We start from the raw sequence: 22507 nt of genomic DNA, 5'->3' as shown, positions 1-22507 counted from the left end.
AGGCTTTCAAAGATGTTTCTCTAGTTATATAATATGAGCTTTGAAAATGAGGACCCACACCATTTATGCAGCAACCAATCAGCCCAGCCAAAGAAAGCAGAGCAGACACTTGGGAACTTACTTGGGGACCGCAGCCCAAGTCTTTTTTAACCGATAGATGGAATTGGACTGCAGTGCTGAAACGATGGCCCTCAAGGAGGAAAAATTCTTCAGGATTCTACATTCCTGTAGGGAGAGTGATTAAAACATACAAGGCATTTAAATATCAATAAAACAGTGAGTTGGTGGTTTCCTGTTTTAGAGGTATCACAGCTGCCATGAACTCTTACCACTAAATAGGCGGCTGTATAAATACGGAACATCAAAAAGTGGCTCCTTTGCTCCCACCCCAGCCACTGAAACACTTTACAGATTTTGGCCCTGAACACTTGTTTTTCTCCCTTTAATATATTTTCTGTGTTGTTGTTACAGTTTTATAGTTTCCAGCTTTCCCAGTAAAAACACGAGTGGAGGTGAGTCTACAGAGCTTTGCTAGAGAAAGCAAACTTTCTTCTGAAGAAAGCACACATATGCCCTAAAAATACACATGAAAGATGACTGTATCCTTCAGACCCACAAAGTGAACCGGGCAGCAGCTGCTTCGAGGTCAGATGCTATCAAACATCTCATGACCAACCCTTGTCCAGAGAGGGGTATATACCTTGGCAATAAAAACTCACCACAAGTTGAACTTTGGCTTTTATGTTCTTAGCCAAGAGGGAATATTTTTATACACATCCATTCGGTTTCAAATTGGCTTGTGCCACAATCATAAACATTCAGAAACACCTTGGTACTTACAATGGTTCCAAAATAACTTGGGCTTTTAAAATAAAATTCACTTTGGCAGCGTTTTAAAACAAAATAGAAAGAGAACAGGAAACACTCTGGATGTCATTTTCTGGGGAAGGAGAAAGACTGCCTGATCCTGAAACTTCAGCTACCATTCAGAGTCTGTAGCATCAGCAGGCAGCGACCCTGAAGTCAAAGTCCTGCTGAATGAATGGCAGGGGACAGCAAAACAGTCAGGGAGAGGGTCCCATTTGCGGCCGGAATGGGGAAGGTGGCAGCCTCGAGAGAGTGGACTGTGCCTTATGCCCAAGGAGATGCTCCATGTGCAGGCATATGGGGGAGTGTACTACATCCACTGTTGACTATCGAGTACACTGTGTGGACATGGGCTTGGCTTCGTGCAGAATATCTGGGGCAAGAGGTCCCAGAGTGGTTGGGCATAAATGCACGTTGCTTGAAAGATCACTTCATGAAGTCACGCAAGTCCTGACTGTGAAGGAAAAGTGGCATTCTCTAACTTGGCACACCCAAATCTGGCTACTTAAAATTACTACGCCAAACAAACCCCACAACATTTTCTTAGAGTAAATGCCAAAGTTCTTTACAAAAGTCATGCCCACTCTTTTTAAACGCCTCAATGCTTTCCCTTTATTTAAAAAGAAAGAGAGAGAAAGCTAAAGAGAGAGAGAAAGCTAAAGAGAGAGAGAAAGCTCGCGCTCTGAATTACAGTCAGTCTGGAAACCAAGCCCATGACAGCATGGTTCAACAAAGGTTCAGAATCCAAAAGTTATGTTCTAAGAATCAGGAAACTTGCAATAAATAAAGGAACTCAGGCCCAGATATTTCATGCAAATTGTGATAAACATATGGAACACATTATTCAGAAAGAGGCTTAAGCTAAGGGTTTAAAGGAGTACAAGGGGCATCAGGCCCCATTTCTAGAAAAGGAACGATCTTTGAGGAGAGGTGATACAAAAGTAAAAATGTAGCAGTAAGGCCAGTCCAAGAAAATACAGTCATATTAGGTCAGAAATATTTTCTGCATGTAAAATTATCATTTTTTCAAACATCCTCTCAATAGAAAATGACTGTGATTAATGCAGGAAAAGTAAAATAAATCTCAGCTGGAAACCACCTGTGAGTCTTGTTATTTTATTAAGTTACCTACACAATTTCAAGGGACACAGCATGCTCCACACTGGGAAACTGCATCACCAAGAGTTAAGGACCTTTGGCTTTTAAGCGGGTGCTATGGGATTTGGAATATACCTCAAATTATACAACTTGTATTTCTTATTATCACATAAACACACGATTGATATTTATATGGGCCAAAGTCATTGTTTGAGTCACCCTGTCACATATACAGATGCTACATGCTTGCTACAGATTTTCTAAGCAGTTGAATAGATTAAAAGTAGATAGACTATTTTCTTTTGAGACACTTAGATGATAAATGATATAAATGATATGGCATTTGTGGCCAAAAAATATTTTTTCTTATCAGTCTAAGAAGACAGAGAAATTCCATGCTCTATCAGAACTTCTTTTGTAGCTCTTACTTGTTGATAAATAACCTCAATTCAGAATAGGAGAAGTCAAAGTTGCATAAGATATTTTTTTGTTTTTTCTATATAGTATTTTTCCATGTACTAAAAAGTCTGTGGTATTAGACCACCTACAGACTCAAAATAAAGCAAATTCTCTGGCACAATTATGGCTTTACTATTTAATCAAAGACCACAAAAGAGAATGTGAAAAAAAAGGAGAGAGAGAGAAAATGTGTAAGTTTAAGCCTTATGCCCACAGATAGTGGCTTAATGAGAAAAATATACAATGGGGTAGAAAACAAAATGTGTTTTGGTTAGGATTGACCCATATAGCTCAGAACAGAGTATATTTACATAATAATTATTTGTCAAAATTGTTGTTAATTACATAGCTCTTGCTGATGTAATTTCTTCTGCTGAGAAAAAAAAAAATCTTCCCAAATCTTCAAATACCCCAAATCCTATCAATTATTCAAAGATAAATTCAAATGTCATCCTACCCATGAAACCTTCCTGGATCACCCCAGTCAGAAGTGATTTCTCGCTCCTCCACTTTTGCAGCACTTATGTCATATGGCCCTACTCCTCTTCAGCCCAGGCTGAGATAATTCCAGTATATCTTAGCTTTCTTGTTTGACTATAGGCTCCTGTAGGATCAAATTAATTGCGTTTAGCTTATCTATGTCCCCAAAGTACATAAAATTGTAGCTCTGAAGCATTTAGGGGCTCATGAAATATGTGGTGACTGACTGAATACTGTTCACCTTTCCTCACTCATGAAATAAGATGCTGATAAATGAAGGTCAAGGTCATATGGCATGGAAGCAGTTGATCCAATAGACTGGACTGACACCCAGCAGAATGTAATTCAGGCCTAGGAATAGACTCTTCCCCTCCAACTTCAGATATAAAGCCCTCAGGAAAGCCCTTGATTAATGTGAAATCTGTATATTTCAGTCTTTTAGAAAAGAGATTCGAGATCCTAAGAAGGTACTGGCTCTTCAAGTCTGCAGAAAATAGAATGCTTCCAGGTACTGGAAGGGTGCGAGATAATCCTTCTGCATTATCAGAGCAGTCCATTTGACACTGAGGCCACCAGTTGATATTTACTGAACACGGGGCAGAACCAACACTCAGTCTGTGAAAAAGCAGACGTTCCATTGCACCCGGAAGGGGCCCATGAGCAGAAAGAAGTGAGCAAGGGACGAATTTTTTAAAGAGGAAAAATAAATAAACTCCCACGTTAAGAAAGCCAACTTTTTTCTTACTTTGGAAGGACAAAAAAACTATACTAAAATAGTATAAAACTATACTAAAAACTATACTCAAAATAAATGGTTCTGAAGAACCTAGTGGCAGGACAGGAATAAAGACGTGGACATAGAGAATGGACTTGAGGACACGGGGAGGGGGAAGGGTAAGCTGGGACGAAAGGAGAGAGTGGCATGGACTTATATACACTACCAAACGTAAAATAGATAGCTAGTGGGAAGCAGCCGCATAGCACAGGGAGATCAGCTCGGTGCTTTGTGACCACCTAGAGTGGTGGGATAGGGAGGGTGGGAGGGAGATGCAAGAGGGAGGGGATATGGGATATATGTATACGTATAGCTGATTCACTTTGTTATAAAGCAGAAACTAACAAACCATTGTAAAGCAATTATATTCCAATAAAGATGTTAAAAAAAAAACCCAATGGGCCCTCACATATGGTCTTTTGGCTGCTTTTCAACCAAATGGAAACATCAGAGTGATGGCATAATCTCCCATATCTACTAAACCCAAAGGATATTTTTAAAAAGACAATTACATGAGCAATGTTAATCCACTTCTCGATGATTTTGGCTCTCTGCTGAGTTTTGAGTTCTTTGCCCCCCAGAATGGTGCTGACAACGCATTTGGTGAGGGTATTAAACTGAGAGATGGTAGCACGGATCGTAGGAGCCAAGTGTTTGTTTTCCTTCTTGTCCCTTCGAGACCAAATGCAGCCCAGGCAGTGGTGAGGCACTACTTTCTTGAATAGTTGCTAGAATAAAAGAGGAATTGACTTTAAGGACAACACACACATTTCATATGGCAAAGCATGTCATCTGTAAGTTGGTACTTTGTGAATGGACAAATAACCCTTTTCTACTTGATTTGCCTCATGGTGTTTATTTCAATAGAAAAAAGTAAATAATTAATACATTAACTGATCAGAAAAGCCCACATGTTCCTTCTAAATCTGCTCAACTGAACAAATGGAACACGATGACCAAAAGAAAATTTAAATGTCCAAAAACATTTTGACTTTTCTATCTTGGAAGGAAAGCCAGGTAAAAATCTGTACTACTAATCAAAAACAAGTGGTTAAGATTATTTTGACCTCAAAATCATATCCATGGTACATCCTGGACACTCATGATCATGAACTCTGTATAATGCATATGAATGACCACCTGAAAAGTGATTCACAGAAGTACAGTACCTGTGACACTCATCAATGTCACTATTCTATTTCCCATTATTTAAAATGAAGAAACTAAGAAACATACAAAAGGAAAAACTATTCAACATCACACAGTAAAAGGAAGAAGGAGGGATTTAAAGCCTGGTTTCCAGGTCTTTGCCTAAAAGTCATAGCCAATGAAGTCTTCCATCTTTCTCTTCTGCTATCAGTGTGTGAAAGAAACAACAACAAATTTGTTGAACAAATCTGATTCTCATTTGTACAACAATTTCAATACAGGATGTGCAAGGGCTTGTGTAAAAGAGAGAACACCAAGATTTACTTTATATAGACTATCTGATTTACTTCTGAGACTCTATTTGCATGTTAACTAGATGGAAACTCTATGCTGCTTTCTCTAAAGTGCTAAGTGTGGAAGAGCTAAAAACCATTGTGATCATTGATAACAGCCCTTTTTTCTTTAACCAGCTAACACTGAGCTATGAAACGTGGCTGATGAAACCAAATATGTACAGCTAACAAAAATATCCAAACTTCAAAAGACCAGGAAGCACATGTGGAAATGAGCTGCCAGATATAGTCACATGTGGATTCAGTGAATTTATTTTATCCTAACTTATACTTTGACCCCTTTACAATCCTCCAAATAAACAGTTTGGATCTTGAAATATTCATGAGTCTAAAGGGAGAGAAATACCCATGGAACAGGATAGATTTTTGTTTCCCTAGAATTAGAATTCTTATTTCCCTTTGGGTATTGAGTGCCAAGTAAAAAGCACCTTCTCCCAGAATTGTAAGAAGAGCTTAGGCCTGAATTATTCAGAGGATGGATTCAAATCACATCTTCACTCTGCATTTACAGGCAAAGCCTCTCTCGGGGATTTGGAAAGACTTAAATCACGTGACCCGGGGCCACCAGTACTGTCACTCCCCACATTCTAAGTAGAAGCACATCAGAGGCACAAAGAGAAGACATACTGCATCCATGTAGGTCAGCTGCTCGGCCACGAGATCTTCTGAGAAGCACGTGAACTCTGCAGACCCGCCGCCCTCCAGTTCCTCTTCCTCTTCCAGGCTGAAGGAGATGGTGTTGGGAAACCCATCTGTTAACGGTGGAAAAAAATTAGTAATTTGGTGCTGCTGTATACAACCTTGTTTACAGAGTCCAACAGGACTTTTTTAATTTAGGAAGAAAAGAGCTGCTCCTTTAGAAAACCCACAGGGAGAGAACAGCAAGGACAATAAACCTGAGTGAAATGGAGGTTTTTCCAGTCTCTGCTTGTTCCTAGATGCGTTATTAAGCTCAGAGGCCTCATGTTGTCACCTAGACAAACCACTGGTTCCTCGGCCAAGGACAGAGCCAGGTTAGGCAAAGTCTAGAGAAACAAAGCTGGGCTACATTCAGGGGGTCACCCTCATTTGGGGGCTCCCTCAAACCCTCTGATCAGCTCAAGCACTAATCCAACTACTTCCTAAACCCCAACTATTCAGTTCTTAATTACTGGGCCATTTATAATCAGAAGCCTGGAAGGAATGGGCATGAAGGCAGGCCAGGCCATTCTGGTGTCAGAAATGCTGATGAAGTCCTCAGAATTCTCAAGTCCTTAGAATCCTCAAAATGTTAGGATTAGCTTTCAACTTTCACCTAAAATTAAGTATGCATGAGACTACTACGAGCAACTCTATGCCAATAAAATGGACAACCTGGAAGAAATGGACAAATTTTTAGAAAGGTATAACCTTCCAAGACTGAACCAGGAAGAAACAGAAAATATAAACAGACCAATCACAAGTAATGAAATTGAAACTGTGATTAAAAATCTTCCAACAAACAGAAGTCCAGGACCAGATGGCATCACAGGTGAATTCTATCAAACATTTAGAGAAGAGCTAACACCCATCCTTCTCAAACTCTTCCAAAACATTGCAGAGGAAGGAACACTCCTAAACTCATTCTATAAGGACACCATCACCCTGATACCCACACCAGACAAAGATACTACAAAAAAAGAAAATTAGAGACCAATATCACTGATGAATACAGATGCAAAAATCCTCAACAAAATAGTAGCAAACAGAATCCAACAACCCATTAAAAGGATCATACATCATGATCAAGTGGGATTTATCCCAGGGATGCAAGGATTCTTCAGTATACGCAAATCAATCAATGTGATACACCATATTAACAAATTGAAGAATAAAAACCATATGATCATCTCAATAGATGCAGAAAAAGCTTCTGACAAAATTCAACACCCATTTATGATAAAAACTCTCCAGAAAGTGGGCATAGAGGGAACCTACCTCAACATAATAAAGGTCATATATGACAAACCCACAGTCAACATCATTCTCAATGGTGAAAAACTGAAAGCATTTCCTTTAAGATCAGGAACAAGGCAAGGATGTCCACTCTCACCACTATTATTCAACATAGTTTTGGAAGTCCTAGTCATGGCAATCAGAGAAGAAAAAGAAATAAAAGGAATACAAATTGGAAAAGAAGAAGTAAAACTGCCACTGTTTGCAGATGACACGATACTATACATAGAGAAGCCTAAAGATGCCTAAATAGCTAATCAATGAATTTGGTAAAGTAGCAGGATACAAACTAATGCACAGAAATCTCTTGCATTCCTATACACTAATGCTGAAAAATCTGAAAGAGAAATTAAGGAAACACTCCCATTTACCACTGCAACAAAAAGAATAAAATACCTAGGAATAAACCTACCTATGGAGACAAAAGACCTGTATGCAGAAAACTATAAGACACTGATGAAAGAAATTAAAGATGATACCAACAGATGGAGAGATATACCATGTTCTTGGATTAGAAGAAACAATATTGTAAAAATGACTATACTACCCAAAGCCATCTACAGACTCAATGCAATCCCTATCAAACTACCAATGGCATTTTTTACAGAACTAGAACAAAAACTCTTAAAATTTGTATGGAGACACAAAAGACCATGAATAGGCAAAGCAGTCTTGAGGGAACAAAATGGGGCTGGAGGAATCAGACTCCCTGACTTCAGACTATACTACAAAGCTACAGTAATCAAGACAATATGGTACTAGCAGAAAAACAGAAATATAGATCAATGGAACAAGATAGAAAGCCCAGAGATAACCCCACGCACATATGGTCAACTAATCTATGACAAAGGAGGCAAGGACATACAATGGAGAAAAGACAGCCTCTTCAATAAGTGGTGCTGGGAAAACTGGACAGCTACATGTAAAAGAATGAAATTAGAACACTGCCTAACACAATACACAAAAATAAACTCAAAATGGATTAGAGACCTAAATGTAAGACCAGACACTATAAACCTCTTAGAGGAAAACATAGGAAGAATACTCTTTGACATAAATCACAGCAAGATCTTTTTTGATCCACCTCCTAGAGTAATGGAAATAACAAAAATAAGCAAATGGGACCTAATGAAACTTAAAAGCTTTTGCACAGCAAAGGAAACTGTAAACAAGACGAAAAGACAACCCTCAGAATTTGCAAACGAATAAATGGACAAAGGATTAATCTCCAAAATACATAAACAGCTCATGCAGCTCAATATTAAAGAAACAAACAACCCAATCAAAAAATGGGCAGGGGCTTCCCTGGTGGCTCAGTGGTTGGGAGTCCACCTGCCGATGCAGGGGACACGGGTTCGTGCCCTGGTCCAGGAAGATCCCCAGGCCGCGGAGTGGCTGGGCCCGTGAGCCATGGCTGCTGAGCCTGCGCGTCCGGAGCCTGTGCTCCACAACGGGAGAGGCCACAACAGTGAGAGGCCCGCGTACCGAAAAAAAAAAAAAAAAGGGCAGAAGACCTAAATAGACATTTCTCCAAAGAAGACATACAGATGGCCAAGAGGCACTGAAAAGCTGCTCAACATCACTAATTATTAGAGGAATGCAAATCAGAACTACAATGAGGTATCACCTCACACTGGTTAGAATGGGCCTCATCAGAAAATCTGCAAGAACAAATGCTGGAGAGAGTGTGGAGAAAAGGGAACCCTCCTGCACTGTTGGTGGGAATGTAAATGGATACAGCCACTATGGAGAACAGTATGGAGGTTCCTTAAAAAACCAAAAATAGAATTACCGTATGACCCAGCAATCCCACTACTGGGCATATACCCAGAGAAAACCATAATTCAAAATGACACGTGCACCCCAATGTTCATTGTAGCACTATTTACAATAGCCAGGTCTTGGAAGCAACCTAAATGCCCAGCGACAGACGAATGGATAAAGAAGATGTGGTACATATATACAATGGAATATTACTCAGCCATAAAAAGGAACGAAATTGGGTCATTTGTAGAGACGTGGATGGATCTAGAGACTGTCATACATAGTGAAGAAAGTCACAAAGAGAAAAACAAATATCGTATATTAACACATGTATGTGGAACCTAGAAAAATGGTACAGGTGAACCGGTTTGCAGGGCAGAAATTGAGACACAGATGTAGAGAACAAATGTATGGACACCAAGGGGGGAAAGCGGCGGGGGGAGGTGGGGTGTGTGTGTGATGAATTGGGAGATTGGGATTGACATGTATACACTGATGTGCATAAAATGGATGACTAATAAGAAAAAAAAAGTATGCATGAAGCAGTAGAATAGCCTTAAGCTAAATTCACCTGAGCCTTATTAGAGATAAGATCATCGATTAGCAAATTAATCGGATACAGACTGAAGAAGTAGGAAAAAATAAAGTTTTTCTACCTAGGACTCCAAATCAAAAGCATAAGTGCTCAGCACATGAAACAGGACCTCCAGTCTCCATTGTGAAAGACTGTGGACCTGGAAGACGTTTACCTTGGGTCCCTAGCCTCTCTTCCGGGGAAACCTTCCCCAATTCCTGGGTTGTTCCCCAACCTCATCCCCCTTCACACTGCTTGCTCTTCTGCCTGTCAAATCCATTCTCAAGAACAAAAATCTAGCTGCATTCAGTTATATCTTAGCAGACATTTAAATCAGGGTGTTACTACTCCCCCAGAATGTTTACATTGTAAGCCTTTGCAGAATAAAAGACTTTTAGGCATCTTGGATCAAGTTGGGGTGGCCTTTTCTTAGTTTCCGAGGGGAAAAGGGGCACTGAGTGGACCCTACATCACCTCCCCTGTCAGAGCACCACGTGGGTATCTGCCAACTTTGGTGACAGGTATGTGATTTAAGACTGGCCGCCTGGAGTTGAAGGTACTGATGTGAACGGGGTTGGTTACAACCAGGTAAGGAAGGAGGGGATCTCTGCCTGCCTCTGGAGTCTGAGACACAAACCAGCATGAGCTAAAGAAAGCTAAAACCCCATGATTTCACCACTTTTCCTCCACACAATTCTGGTCCTCTCTCACTGGGTGGAGGAATAAGATATTTGAAATCCCAAAGGTTCAGAAAGGGCCTCTCAACTCTCTTGCTAATCACTGTGCATAAATCTGTCCCAGTTGCTCTGCAATGCAGAGGCTGGCCAACTTCAGCCAAGGAGTATATATGCTAAGCCTTGATCTCATTCACCCAACACTCCATAGCAGCCTGATATGTGCCTTGGATCAACGCTGCCGTATCTGAAGATTACATGGTCCTTTCTCTCTGGGGTCTAGTCCATGCTTTCACTGTTTCTGCTTTTGATTCTCTTCCAGTGGTAAGTAGGTAAAAACCTGAAGCAAGATTTCACTTTTGGAAAACATGTAGGAGAGCTTGTTTACTTTTGCCAGCATGAAACTGGGTAAAATAAGCATATGGGAACCAAGCTCCTAAAACTCTTTTTCGGTAATGATTCCTGTACTTAATAAACAGAGAGTTTAGAGAGTTCTTGATTAAAAATTTCCAAACACAGAAAAAATTCATTTCTGGGATTGCCTAAAAGCTTTACCAAAGTCAGGCCATCTCGTTCTCCCCTGCCTCAGCCTGCCAAATGAGCTGGCCTTCCAGTCCCGGTTGGAAACAATGAACCACTGGTCCCACCAGTTCCCCAATTAGGCCGGAAGCCAGAGGCAGCTCCCGTGGGGACAGCTGGGCTCTAATGGTGTATCCACTCCAGCACGAAGACAGGAGGGGAGGCCCTGAAGGGAGTTGAGGTCCGGCAGCTGGAGGAGTGCCCCTGGTATTCAAACATTCCCGGCAAATGAAGTCATCTGAGATACCGAGGACTTGGCAGTCAGCTTTTAATGATGTAATTGCATTTTCCCCTCTCTGGTCCCCCATACATAAAAAATTCAACAGGTCCTGTTTGGAATTTAAGGTTATTTTCTTTGGCGCTGATGCAGCTTCCCTTATCGGTGTTGAGGAACCATTTCCTTTCCCTCACTGAGGAAATCAGGCGTCACTTCAGGGAAGTGCCTGTCAGAAGCTCCAAGTGGGTCAGCTGCCATGGCAACCATCCCCCAGCAGCCAGTGAGGGGATAAAACGTCACACTGAAAGACCGCCCTAGCCTCTTCCTGACTTTCTTCAAAGCCTGATGGTTCCAAGCCGCCCGTGACCTGCAGTGGTGGCCCTTCCTCTGTCCTTGAAAATAGGCAGTCAGTTCCTCAGATAGGAAAAAACAGCCACAGAAACTTCCTTTGGATGAGGCCATCAGAGATGCGAAATGATGGTAATCCGCCCCAGTAGGGGATAGATTACAGGGATGCTTTCCGGCTGAAGGAGAAACATCTTTTCTGAGCTTTTCAAGCTTTTCAAGCTTTTGTGAGGGCAGGAGCAGAACTGGATTTAATTCCTCGCCTGCTGAATGGGGGTGGTGGTTTGTGATGCATTTTCATTTGCTAGAAGGAGGAACCAATTAGGCAGATAATGAAGAGCAAATTCAAGTTCAGCATGGTGTGTGATGACAAGGAAAGGTAAAAGACCATCAGGGAGATCGTCCTCTTTATGGTATTGAAGGAAACCCCAAGAAATCACTTCACCTGTGAGCCACTGTTTCCTCACGTATAAAATGAGGGAGTTGGACTAGGTGATCTTGAATATCCCCGACTCTGCTCTAAAATGCTATAGGTTCTGTAATTAGTACTTCAATAACCTTGAGAATTTTACCACAGCCCCCAATCCCCCAGCAGCCTGTCCTGAGGGAAACCAAGGCCTCCTATTCCACAAGTACAGGGAGAACATTTCCTCATTGTGGAGGTTTGCAGGATCAGAATCTAGCTTCTTCCCTGGAATCAAACAAGTAAGTACTCACTGTCAGTTTCTACTTCTTGCTTGTGAAACTGCTCAAGAAGATTCTGTGCTCTTCTCTCTGGGTCAGAGCCTGGCATCATCTGCTTGAGATAATCCAGCAGTTTCTGTAAGCAAGGGAAGTGAGGGGGCTCTCGGAAGTCCTCTGCACACTGGTCAAGCCAGGCCCTCAGGATGGAGGCGATTGCACTGAGAAAGAGAAACAGAAAGTCACTGCACTCAACTGGCTCTGGAGACTCAAAACCAGCCCTGGACACCAGAGCCTGTCCCAGCCATGCCTCAGGAAAACTTGTGCAAGTGATCAATGGATAGTTCACCTAGAAGTTCCCGGCAATGTCAGTGAAGTTAATTTAAAGCATCTGAAAACAGTCTGAGTACCTTTTATTATTTGAAGTGGTGGTTGGGGAGCTGGGGAAAGACTGGTAAGTTAAAAAATAAAAAAAAAAACAAAAAAAAACAGGACCATAAACGTTGGAAAAACCCACACAGGGCAAAAAAAGACACGGAAGAGAAGATTTAGTGAGTCCTGAAGCAACTTCAAAGTAACCTGTATACAACAAGATTATGTGTTTCCAATTCTGGATTCACTCAAGTCAGAGACCACAGAATCTACCGTCATAACACTTTAGGAAATAACAGACAGTAGGCCAGAACTTTGACGGATGGAAGGGCCTAGGTTTAGGAAAGATAAGGTGTAAATTTAATTTTACAAAGATCACCAGGGTTTCAGCATAGCACCAAAAATGTCCTCACAAAATTATCCTTTCGCTTTTCAAATTATCAGAGGACAATGTGTTTCAAGTGGAAGAAACAGTATCAGTAGAAAGTTAGGTTTTTAAAAGTAAAGGAGAAAAACTTGATAAGCAAAGCCATTCGTTGAGAGGGCGACTTCTTCTGATGGCTCAGCTGAGTCCACCTTGGGTGAAACAAGGACCAGGGCACAAAAAGAGACAGTCATCATGGGGGCACAGTTCCCTGCTTTCATGTTACTAATAACACAAGCTTGTTCTCTTTAAGGTAGGTGCAGCCCCTCACTCAATGGAAAAGACAAACAGCTGACAAAAAGGACAACTTTTGAGAGCTATTGTCCTACGCTTCATATTCAAAGAAGGCTTTACAGCCACTCCTGAGTCGGGCACGTGCTGGGCTGTGTCCCATGCACATGGTACGTTGCCTCACTAATGACCAGCCAGCCCCAGGAACAAGGTGCATCCATTGATGACGGCCAGAGAAGATGACAGGGACTATAAATTAATCAAAGCATGTTTTATTGACAAAGCTGGGACACTTTGTATTTTTTTGTTTTTGGTTTTTTTCGGGGTTTTTTTTTGTTTGTTTGTTTTTTTGTGGTACGCGGGCCTCTCACTGCTGTGGCCTCCCCCGTTGCGGAGCACAGGCTCCGGACGCGCAGGCTCACGGGCCCAGCCACTCCGCGGCATGTGGGATCCGCCCGGATCAGGGCACGAACCCGTGTCCCCTGCATCGGCAGGTGGACTCTCAACCACTGCGCCACCAGGGAAGCCCTGGGACACTTTGTTTTAGCGAAAGACCTAATTAAAATTTTTCAGCTGAAAAAAAATGTCTAGCAGATTTTTAAATTACCATCTGATTAGACTTCAAACAAACTGTTCGCTTAGTTAACGAACTGTAAAGAAACAAAAAGATATTATGATCCATATATATGAAACCGCTGCCTGGACTTTCATAGGTGTGTCTAAACTTCACAGGTCTCAAGTTCACAGCAGAGAGCTAGACTGTGATCAAGGCAGAAATGCAACTAAAGCCAATCTAATGCTGAACTTTTGGAAGTGACGTACAAACACAGAAGGGAAAGAAATTAACTGTTTTCACTGCTGTGGAGATCACTGTTTCACCAATGTGGACATGAAGATATTTGGAACGATAATATTCACATAGCTACAGCAGAAATAGATGACATAAAACCATTAATTAAGGTTGGCATTTAAAACCATAGAAATAATTCAGTATTTTCTAAATCTTCAGTGCAGATTAAAAAAAAGAGAGAAACAAAACTTTCATTGCCTCACAGAAAGCTAGAAGAAATTAATCTGGGCTCTGGGATTAATTGAAAGAATGAGCAAAATGAAATTAATGAACTTCTAGTAAGTGAACCTTCACTATTCGGGTCACTTGTCACATCATCTGTTATGTATGAATGTTTATGGCCCCCCAAATTCATATGGTGAAGCCCTAACTCCCCCTGAAATGATGGACTTCAATTATTTTGAGAGCCCACACACGGCACTCATTATTTCCCCTTTCTTCACCAAAACCAAATATCATGAATTGAAGAAGATAATGATGAGACGGCATCCTAATATTTCATTTTTATAAGGAAGATGACTTTTTCTGTGAATAATTTCCCTTCTTTGCTGATGAGCATTGAGTCCAGAACTGGGGTAGGCACATAGGTGGGGTGATAGCATAAAACTCAGGAAAACCTGACATTTTTGCGTACATTACGGTGACTCTTACAGAACGGTTTTGCACTTCTCAAAAGAAGCTTGGTGATTTAATTTAATTAGTACTATCACTCACTTAATATTTTTTAATATTTCAATGAGGGAATACTCTTTCGATGACAGTGATTAAAGGACAGATATGAAGGGATGATAATTCACATCACTAAATTAAAAATCTAAAAGGGCATCCAACCAACGAGACCAGCAACTCAATGACCCTGATAACACCTCAAAAGTTCATAACCTAAAAAAAACCCAGGGAGAAATCCAAAATTATAGTAAAAGACAGATGTTAAAAGATATCAATATGTCATTTACTCATTTACCCCCCCATAATTGTTAGTTTTAAAATTATACAACAATTTATTGAAAAAAGTAAATATTACAAATATGCAAATATCTATAAATTAAAACAACAAAATATCTACGCCCCTTCATTCTCATCTTATTACCATGACCTTGTGTGAACAGTTTGGAGTATATCCTTCTAGACTTTTCTATGGATATGTTTATATATTTAAATAGATGTAATATGTATAAACCATGGATTTTTTCCTCCATGAATAGTATGTCATAGATACCTCTCCATCCACACCAGGACCTCTAGCTCTCACTGTTTCTCAGGGTCACATAGTATCCATTGCATGCACACACCATAATTAATATAGGTATTCTAGTAGTGCACAGGTAGTTAAGTTATTGTTAGGTTCTCACACGTACAACTACAAAACGAATATCCTTGTTTACATCTCGTGTACTTGTATATTTCTATGGGGCACGTTGTATAGGACTTCCTTCCATGGAAAGGTGCAGCCTTGGAAGGCCCAGGGGAACTCTGAAGGGGGACCTTAATCCATATTGGACTCACCTTTAGGTGCACATTTTGTCCTCCTCAGACTGATATTTTCTACTAGCGTTGCTAATCTACTCATTTTACTCTTTGTGACAGTGCCCTTCCCACAGCTTAGCGCAAGAAGGCTTTGAAAAGTCACTACAAACCCAGACACTGAATTAAAAAGCATTTTCAGACAAAAGAGAAATGAAGGCAGAGGAGGAAGAATAAAGAGGAGAAGGAAGAGACATATAAAGACAGCACGATACAACACGAGGCAGACCCCTGCCCTCTTATTAGCAGAGTTTTATCAGCATCCCAGGGAGGCAGGCTTTCTGGAAAGGCCTGGACGTGTGCCCAAAGCTCAGAGCAGCTTTATGTTTGCCAGTCCTGGGAAGAAACTTTCTGTTCTTGATAGGCTAAGAAGCAGATAAAATGTGAAACGTTTGAAATTTCAAAAGGGAAAGCAACATCACAAAATCACGACAGAGACAACAGGATTACTGGCCAGTGACTTTTCCATCTTACCTTTCCTGGCTCCACTCCTAAGATCTAAGGTACATCCTAACCAGAACGGGTTAGTTGGAAGGTGTAAAGAACCTTAATAACGAAGGGAAGCCCTCGTTAAAAGTCACAAACGTACAGGAAAGGTGTGACTGTTAAGCTAGAGAAGCTACTTGGCTCTATGCACAGAGCAAGAAATAAGGTTCCAGAGGAAAACCTAGTTCCCATCCTCACTGTGCCACCTGAACGACGGGAGTGGGACTGGTCACTTAGCTCCACCGACCCTTATCTGGAGAAGAGACATAATAATACCTGTCTTCATCTACCTGGCAGTGATCAGTTGAATTTCAAATGACATAATGTCAATAAGGATATTGAGATATCTGGAGAGAAACATAACTGTTAGCAGTCTTAAGACTACTTGCCGTAAGTCACAAAAGGAAGGGATTAAAAAAGGTATGGCTCAGTGAAAATCAATCAGCACTCATGGAAAGAACTCAAGGAACCTGCCACGTGAAATAGAGTGATACAGAATACAAACCAGCTCCTGCAACACTTGTGGCTCCAGGCCTGCTGGAGGGAGGCAAACACTGTGAACATATACCACCCCCCCCACAGACACACCACACACTCACACACACACACACCACACACTCACACACACACCACACACACACACTCGCACACACACACCACACATTCACACCACGCACACACAAACTCACACACACCACACACACCACACACGCTCACACACACCACACACACACCACTCACACACATGCCACACACACTCACACACACACCCCTGAGTCAGCCCCCCTCAGGACAGACAAATTCAGGAACATCAAAGTGTAATACAGGGACTTCCCTGGTGGCGCAGTGGTTAAGAACTCACCTGCCAATGCAGGAGACACGGGTTCGAGCCCTGGTCTGGGAAGATCCCACATGCTGCGGAGCAACTAAGCCCGTGCACCACAACTACTGAGCCTGTGCCCTAGAGCCCGTGAGGCACAACTAGTGAAGCCCACGTGCCTAGAGCCCATGCTCTGCAACAAGAGAAGCCACCACAATGAGAAGCTTGCGCACCACAACAAAGAGTAGCTCCCACTCGCTGCAACTAGAGAAAGCCCACGCACAGCAACAAAGATCTAACACAGCCAAAAATAAATAATAAATAAATTTAAAAAAAAAAACTTGTGAAGACTGAAGAAGTAATTTCTGAAGCCAAATGGAAAGGTTAAGATTGTGACACAATCTAAACTCAGTAAGGAGAAAAGCCAGCACTCCTCACTCCCAAGGGAACGTGTGTGTCTGATTAAGAATGACTGGATGGGGGGTGGGGGGAGCAGGGGCGAGGCCCAAATCTGATGGCACAGCAGACAACCAGGATTGCTTTCTCTACCTCAGGCATCCTTGGCAAGGTACAAATTCTTGTAGTATGTGAAGGAAGGAAGTCGTGTCCAGACCCAGATGTGGTTTCTAAGACTTTTACTTGTAATAGAACAGACGCCGGGGGAAAATGAATTCACTAATCCAACTAATATTTATTGAGTACCCTTTATTTTCCATATTCACAAAAACTATTTATGTGATGAATGTCACAGTAGGGGAGTCTAGGGTATTTACCTTCAGAGAGAGTAAACCTGGTCAGGGCTCCATGGAGTGCTTCCCTGAGGAAATGATGTTAAAGCTGAGATCTTAAGGATAAGGGAGAATTAGCAGGGTGAAGACTCTGGGGTAACAGCATAAGCAAAGGTCCTGAGGTGAGAGGAAGCAAAACACTTTTAAGAGACATAAGGAAGACCTGTTTAAAGAACAGGAAAAGAGGGGCTTCCCTGGTGGTGCAGTGGTTGAGAGTCCGCCTGCCGATGCAGGGGACACGGGTTCGTGCCCCGGTCCAGGAAGATCCCACGTGCCGCGGAGCGGCTAGGCCCGTGGGCCATGGCTGCTGAGCCTGCGCATCTGGAGCCTGTGCTCCGCAATGGGAGAGGCCACAACAGTGAGAGGCCCGCATACCGCAAAAAAAAAAAAAAAAAAAAAAAAAGAATAGGAAAAGAGGGGAGAAATGGAGCATGATGAGATTTGCTATGCTCATTTGATTTCTTAGCCAAACAGAAATCACACTTAAGAATACCTGGTTGGAAGACATCAGACAGATGTCTTAGCTGAGAGGTATAAGGAAATAGTACAAAACTTCTAATCACTCTCAGGGACCTTCAGGCATGCAATGCAGAGTAAGAGGGCTGACCGAGGTGAGCATTAGGCTATTATGCTCAAACCACGGGTTTTTAATACATACAGGGATTTTAAGATAAATGCATTAAATCATGTTAAAATCACATAGGTAGTAAGATACTCTAGAATTGGTAAAAGGTTTAATAAAAAAAAAAAACCTTCTAGGTATGAGGTCATCGCTCCCATGATGTATAACTTCCAAGCCAAGAAATAGGATTATTATGACAAAAAGAATAACTCTGTCCATTTAGAGCTTTCTCTCCCCAGAAATCTATTTGAGGTAATAATTTATCATTACTTACTCATCAGCAGAAGATTAGACATGGAAACATTTTTTAAAAGCAGCAAAACATTTTTCTATTTTAGGATACTCTCCAAGAATTGGATCTTTCCCTAATATAGATAATGAAAAGGTAAAAAGATCTATGTAGAGGGTGGCCTTTGAAGCAGTGTAGCACAGGACACTGCCAGGCCCTCTGGGTGGGAGCCAATGCACTTTGCCCTTCAGGGAAAGAAAGCAAAGTAACCTTGACACTGGCTCTGAGCTAGACCCTCCACCTTGTTCTCCTAGTCACAGAATGATTTTCTGCTGTTTCTGGGAAGGCTGCCAGTTACAGTCTGCCTCTAAGACCCCTGGCTAGATGGTTTTCCTGATGAGAAAGAACAAAGGGAGGTGCAGAGATTTTTTTTTTCCTTTTTTTGCCTGTAAAAGCATGTAAAGGATGGAAACATTACCTAGACTTGTCAAGGTAATCTTGCCATGCTTTCTTGTACATTTTCCATTATACATTTTGGTACTGGTGGTGAGTAGAGGTTAGAACGCTGGGAGGGAAAGTAAAAGAGGAATTAAGGGAGACCCAGGGAAATAAATGTAAACAAAGCCAGAGTAGGGACTAAGCACCAGAAGGCAATATAGGGCAGAAAAGCCAGTGAGGGGCCATGGGCAGTTAAAGAAGAGAAAAACCTCCAAGGCAAGAAGGAGGAAGAAAAAGATTGGGATAGGAAGGACACACAGTATAAAGAGTAAATATGGGTGGGAAAGGGTCAAGAGTAGGAGGAGATGAGCTCAAATCCAATAACTCAGAATCAAGTGTTTACACACCTGTCTTTCATTCCCAAACTACATGTGCAGACCCTGGCAACTGAATGTAAATTTACAGAAATTGAAGAGAATTGTTGTGCAGAGACTTAATCCTATATTACCAAACCTTACTCAGTATGTCAGTGACTGCACTCCATTAGAAAAGGAACAAAACTAAGAGGTCTCCTAAATGCCTATTTTTCATGAACAGTATAGCCAATGTGGTTACACACATTCTCTGGAGTCAGACTGACTCTCTGATTAGTTAGACAAACCCAACCTCTTTATGCCTCTGCTTCCTCATCTGTAAAATGGATACAGTAATAGATCCCTCCTCACAGAATTCCTGTGAGGCCTAAAAGAGATAATATATCTGAAGTATTTAGAATAGTCCCTAAGACATAGTGAGTGCTCAAAAACATTAGCTATTTTCATTATTTTAAAAAAGAAGAATTACAATCTATAAGATTAAGGACTAAAGGCAAAAGGAACTACACATAAACACTGGACTCTGGTTGAGAAAGTTGTTTCCCTCGGGGGTACGAGTTAACGATTCTGATACTGCCATACATATATACTGAAACAGAACAATTAAGTAAATGGAAGGCAGAGGGTAGAAGCTGGTTTTCTCACTGTTGGAGAGGATACTCACAAATAAGCAACGGGAGGAAGCCAGAATGGTCTATGTGGTAAGGATTAGAGTTGAAGGCATCAGTAAGAATTCATATTTAATATAATATATAGATGGTTATACATAGAAATATTTATAGGTATATGCATTTACACATATATTTCCTAGCCATGTCAGCTGAGAGGGCCAGAAGAAATGACACCCCACTAGGGATGAGCACACCTAGCACCCAGATGTTGGTTTCTAATATCATTCTCCAATAAAAAGAACCAGGTCGGGCTTCCCTGGTGGCGCAGTAGTTGAGAATCTGCCTGCCAATGCAGGGGACACGGGTTTGAGCCCTGGTCTGGGAGGATCCCACATGCTGTGGAGCGGCTGGGCCCATGAGCCACAACTACTGAGCCTGCGCGTCTGGAGCCTGTGCTCCACAACAAGAGAGGCCGCGATAGTGAGAGGCCCGCACACCGTGATGAAGAGTGGCCCCCGCTTGCCGCAACTAAAGAAAGTCCTCGCATAGAAACGAAGACCAACAAGCCAAAAATAAATATTAAAAAAAAAACAACTTTAAGGTCTCCTGAAAATCTAAAAAAAAAAAAAAAAAGAACCAGAAGAAGAAATGGCTGATTCTAAGACTGGGATGGGAAATATACAAGATGAGTCTAGAACGCCTTTTAGTGTCATAAAGTAAGGAAGGGCTCAAATACAGTAATAGGGATGTGTGAAAGTGACACAGGAGTCAACCAGAAGAGTTCCCAATGGCCAAAGCTGGAATAATCTGAGCAATAAAATACATAAAGTAGCACTGCATTATATCCCACAGTATTAATAAATTTCCGGGCTTCCCTGGTGGCACAGTGGTTGAGAGTCCGCCTGCCAATGCAGGGGACATGGGTTCGTGCCCCGGTCTGGGAAGATCCCACATGCTGCGGAGCGGCTAGGCCCGTGAGCCATGGCCGCTGAGCCTGCGTGTCCAGAGCCTGTGCTCCACAATGGGAGAGGCCACGGCAGTGAGAGGCCCGCGTACACACAAAAAAATAATAATAAATAAATAAATAAATAAATAATAAATTTCCATGAGTCCATACTGATATAAATAAAAGACTGAATAAATTAATAAATGGGCGAGACAAATCTCCCATGCAGAAGTTTTCCAAATAAATTAGGTAGATACTTTACCCTAAAAGAAGGGAAGCAAAACAAAGGGGTTGTGCCTAGTGACTTCCTTCCAAACAATATAGTATGGAAAGGAAGGGGGAAAAAAGACATATGCCGTGAAGAAACCTGAAAAATAACAACTTCATCCAGGTGATCAAGGCCAACATCAACAGGCGTAAATCATGGTAAAAATATGTGATGAGAATGGTATTTTATCTCTGTGATATTTCTCTCAAACCTCATAAATTCAGTCTAATTATGAGGAAAAATATCAGTCTAATTACAAGAAACATTCTAATAAAGGGGTGTCCTAAAATATATCTGATCAGTACTCCTCAACACTGTCAAAGTCATCAAAAACAAGAAAAGTCAAAAACTGTCACAGCCAATAGGAACCTAGAGAGATATCCCAACTAAAAGTAATGCAGTATCCTGGATGGGATCCTGGAACAGAACAGGGCCATTACGTAAAAAAAAAAAAAAAAAAAAAAAAAAAAAAAGGAACTCTGACTAAACTATGAACTTTAGTTAACAATGCATTGATTCATTAATTGTAACAAATGTGTATATTCATGTTAGAAGTTAATAATAGGGGAAACTGTGAGGAAGGTATATGGGAATTCTGTATTATTGGCTCAATTTTTATATAAATGTAAAACTGTTGTTTACAATGTCCTAAGGGGGAAAAAAAGATGAACAAGAGGGTCCAACCTAAGTACTTAAGAGAAATAGTCTCATTTTTATCACAGGGGAAGAAGTAGAGACCACACAGTGTTGAGGTTAAAGCCTGGGTTAAATCCCACTCTCTCATTTATTCACTGTATGACCTTGGACATGTTCCTTAACCTCTCTATGTCTCAGACTCCCCATCTGTAAAACAGGAATAATGACACATAGAGTTATTATGAGGGTATTAAAAGGATACTCAGTACTTAACACAGGGACAATTCCTATGAAGCAGCCAATGAACTCTAGCCATTATTATTAGAAAGAGACACCACCGCTCACCAAAGTTATTTTTCAGGGACCTCAGTAACTCATTATTCTCTAATTCCTCACAGTCCAAGAAGGGAGTTTTTATGTTATAAATAGGCCTCTAATGAAAAAATTGCTGAGGCGTTCTACAGTTTTCACCATTAGAATGGAGTTTCCGTTGGGGATGACAGATGCTACAAGGCACCAAGAACAGGAAGCAGGCGCTCAGATTGATGGGCCTGACCAATCTGGTCTTCCTTCTTCTTTCCTCACATCCTCCAACCCATCTCCTTCCCCAGGAAACAAGCCTAACTTCCACATTTCTAACAGCTGTTTGGGGACCTTCCTCGGGTTGTTCATTTCATTAAAAAAGCCAGGCAAGACAACACAGGCTAAAGGAAATAATCCCAAACTGTACAATCTCAGAATGCTAACAAGCTAAAGCACTAGTCACAACGGTGATACTATACCCTAGTTCCTCATGTACTTCTCTCTGCAGCCCTTTTACGGTACTATAGACAAATATGGCGGCAGGGGTGAGGGGGCAGGGGGAACTTATGAGCACCGGAGATCCCAACGCTATTTTT

General features: G+C 41.4%; 1 protein-coding gene across 3 annotated transcripts in view; it reads right to left on the bottom strand.

Annotated features, from left to right (window-relative positions):
- RGL1 (ral guanine nucleotide dissociation stimulator like 1) overlaps positions 1–22507 on the bottom strand; it is a 270733-nt gene that overhangs the window by 34090 nt on the left and 214136 nt on the right. For all 3 annotated transcript variants that reach the window (XM_081223516.1, XM_081223514.1, XM_081223515.1), the window contains 4 exons: positions 12026–12210; positions 5809–5933; positions 4192–4407; positions 122–225 (listed from right to left, as the gene is read on the bottom strand). In XM_081223516.1, the coding sequence (XP_081079642.1) occupies positions 122–225; positions 4192–4407; positions 5809–5933; positions 12026–12210 (630 nt within the window). The remainder of the gene's footprint in view (positions 1–121; positions 226–4191; positions 4408–5808; positions 5934–12025; positions 12211–22507) is intronic.

This window comes from Mesoplodon bidens, assembly GCF_964165515.1.
Source record: "Mesoplodon bidens genome assembly, chromosome: 2".
Classification (NCBI taxonomy): domain Eukaryota; kingdom Metazoa; phylum Chordata; class Mammalia; order Artiodactyla; family Ziphiidae; genus Mesoplodon; species Mesoplodon bidens.
The sequence above is the reverse complement of the archived record's forward strand: the minus strand, read 5'-3'. Positions and strand labels throughout refer to the sequence as shown.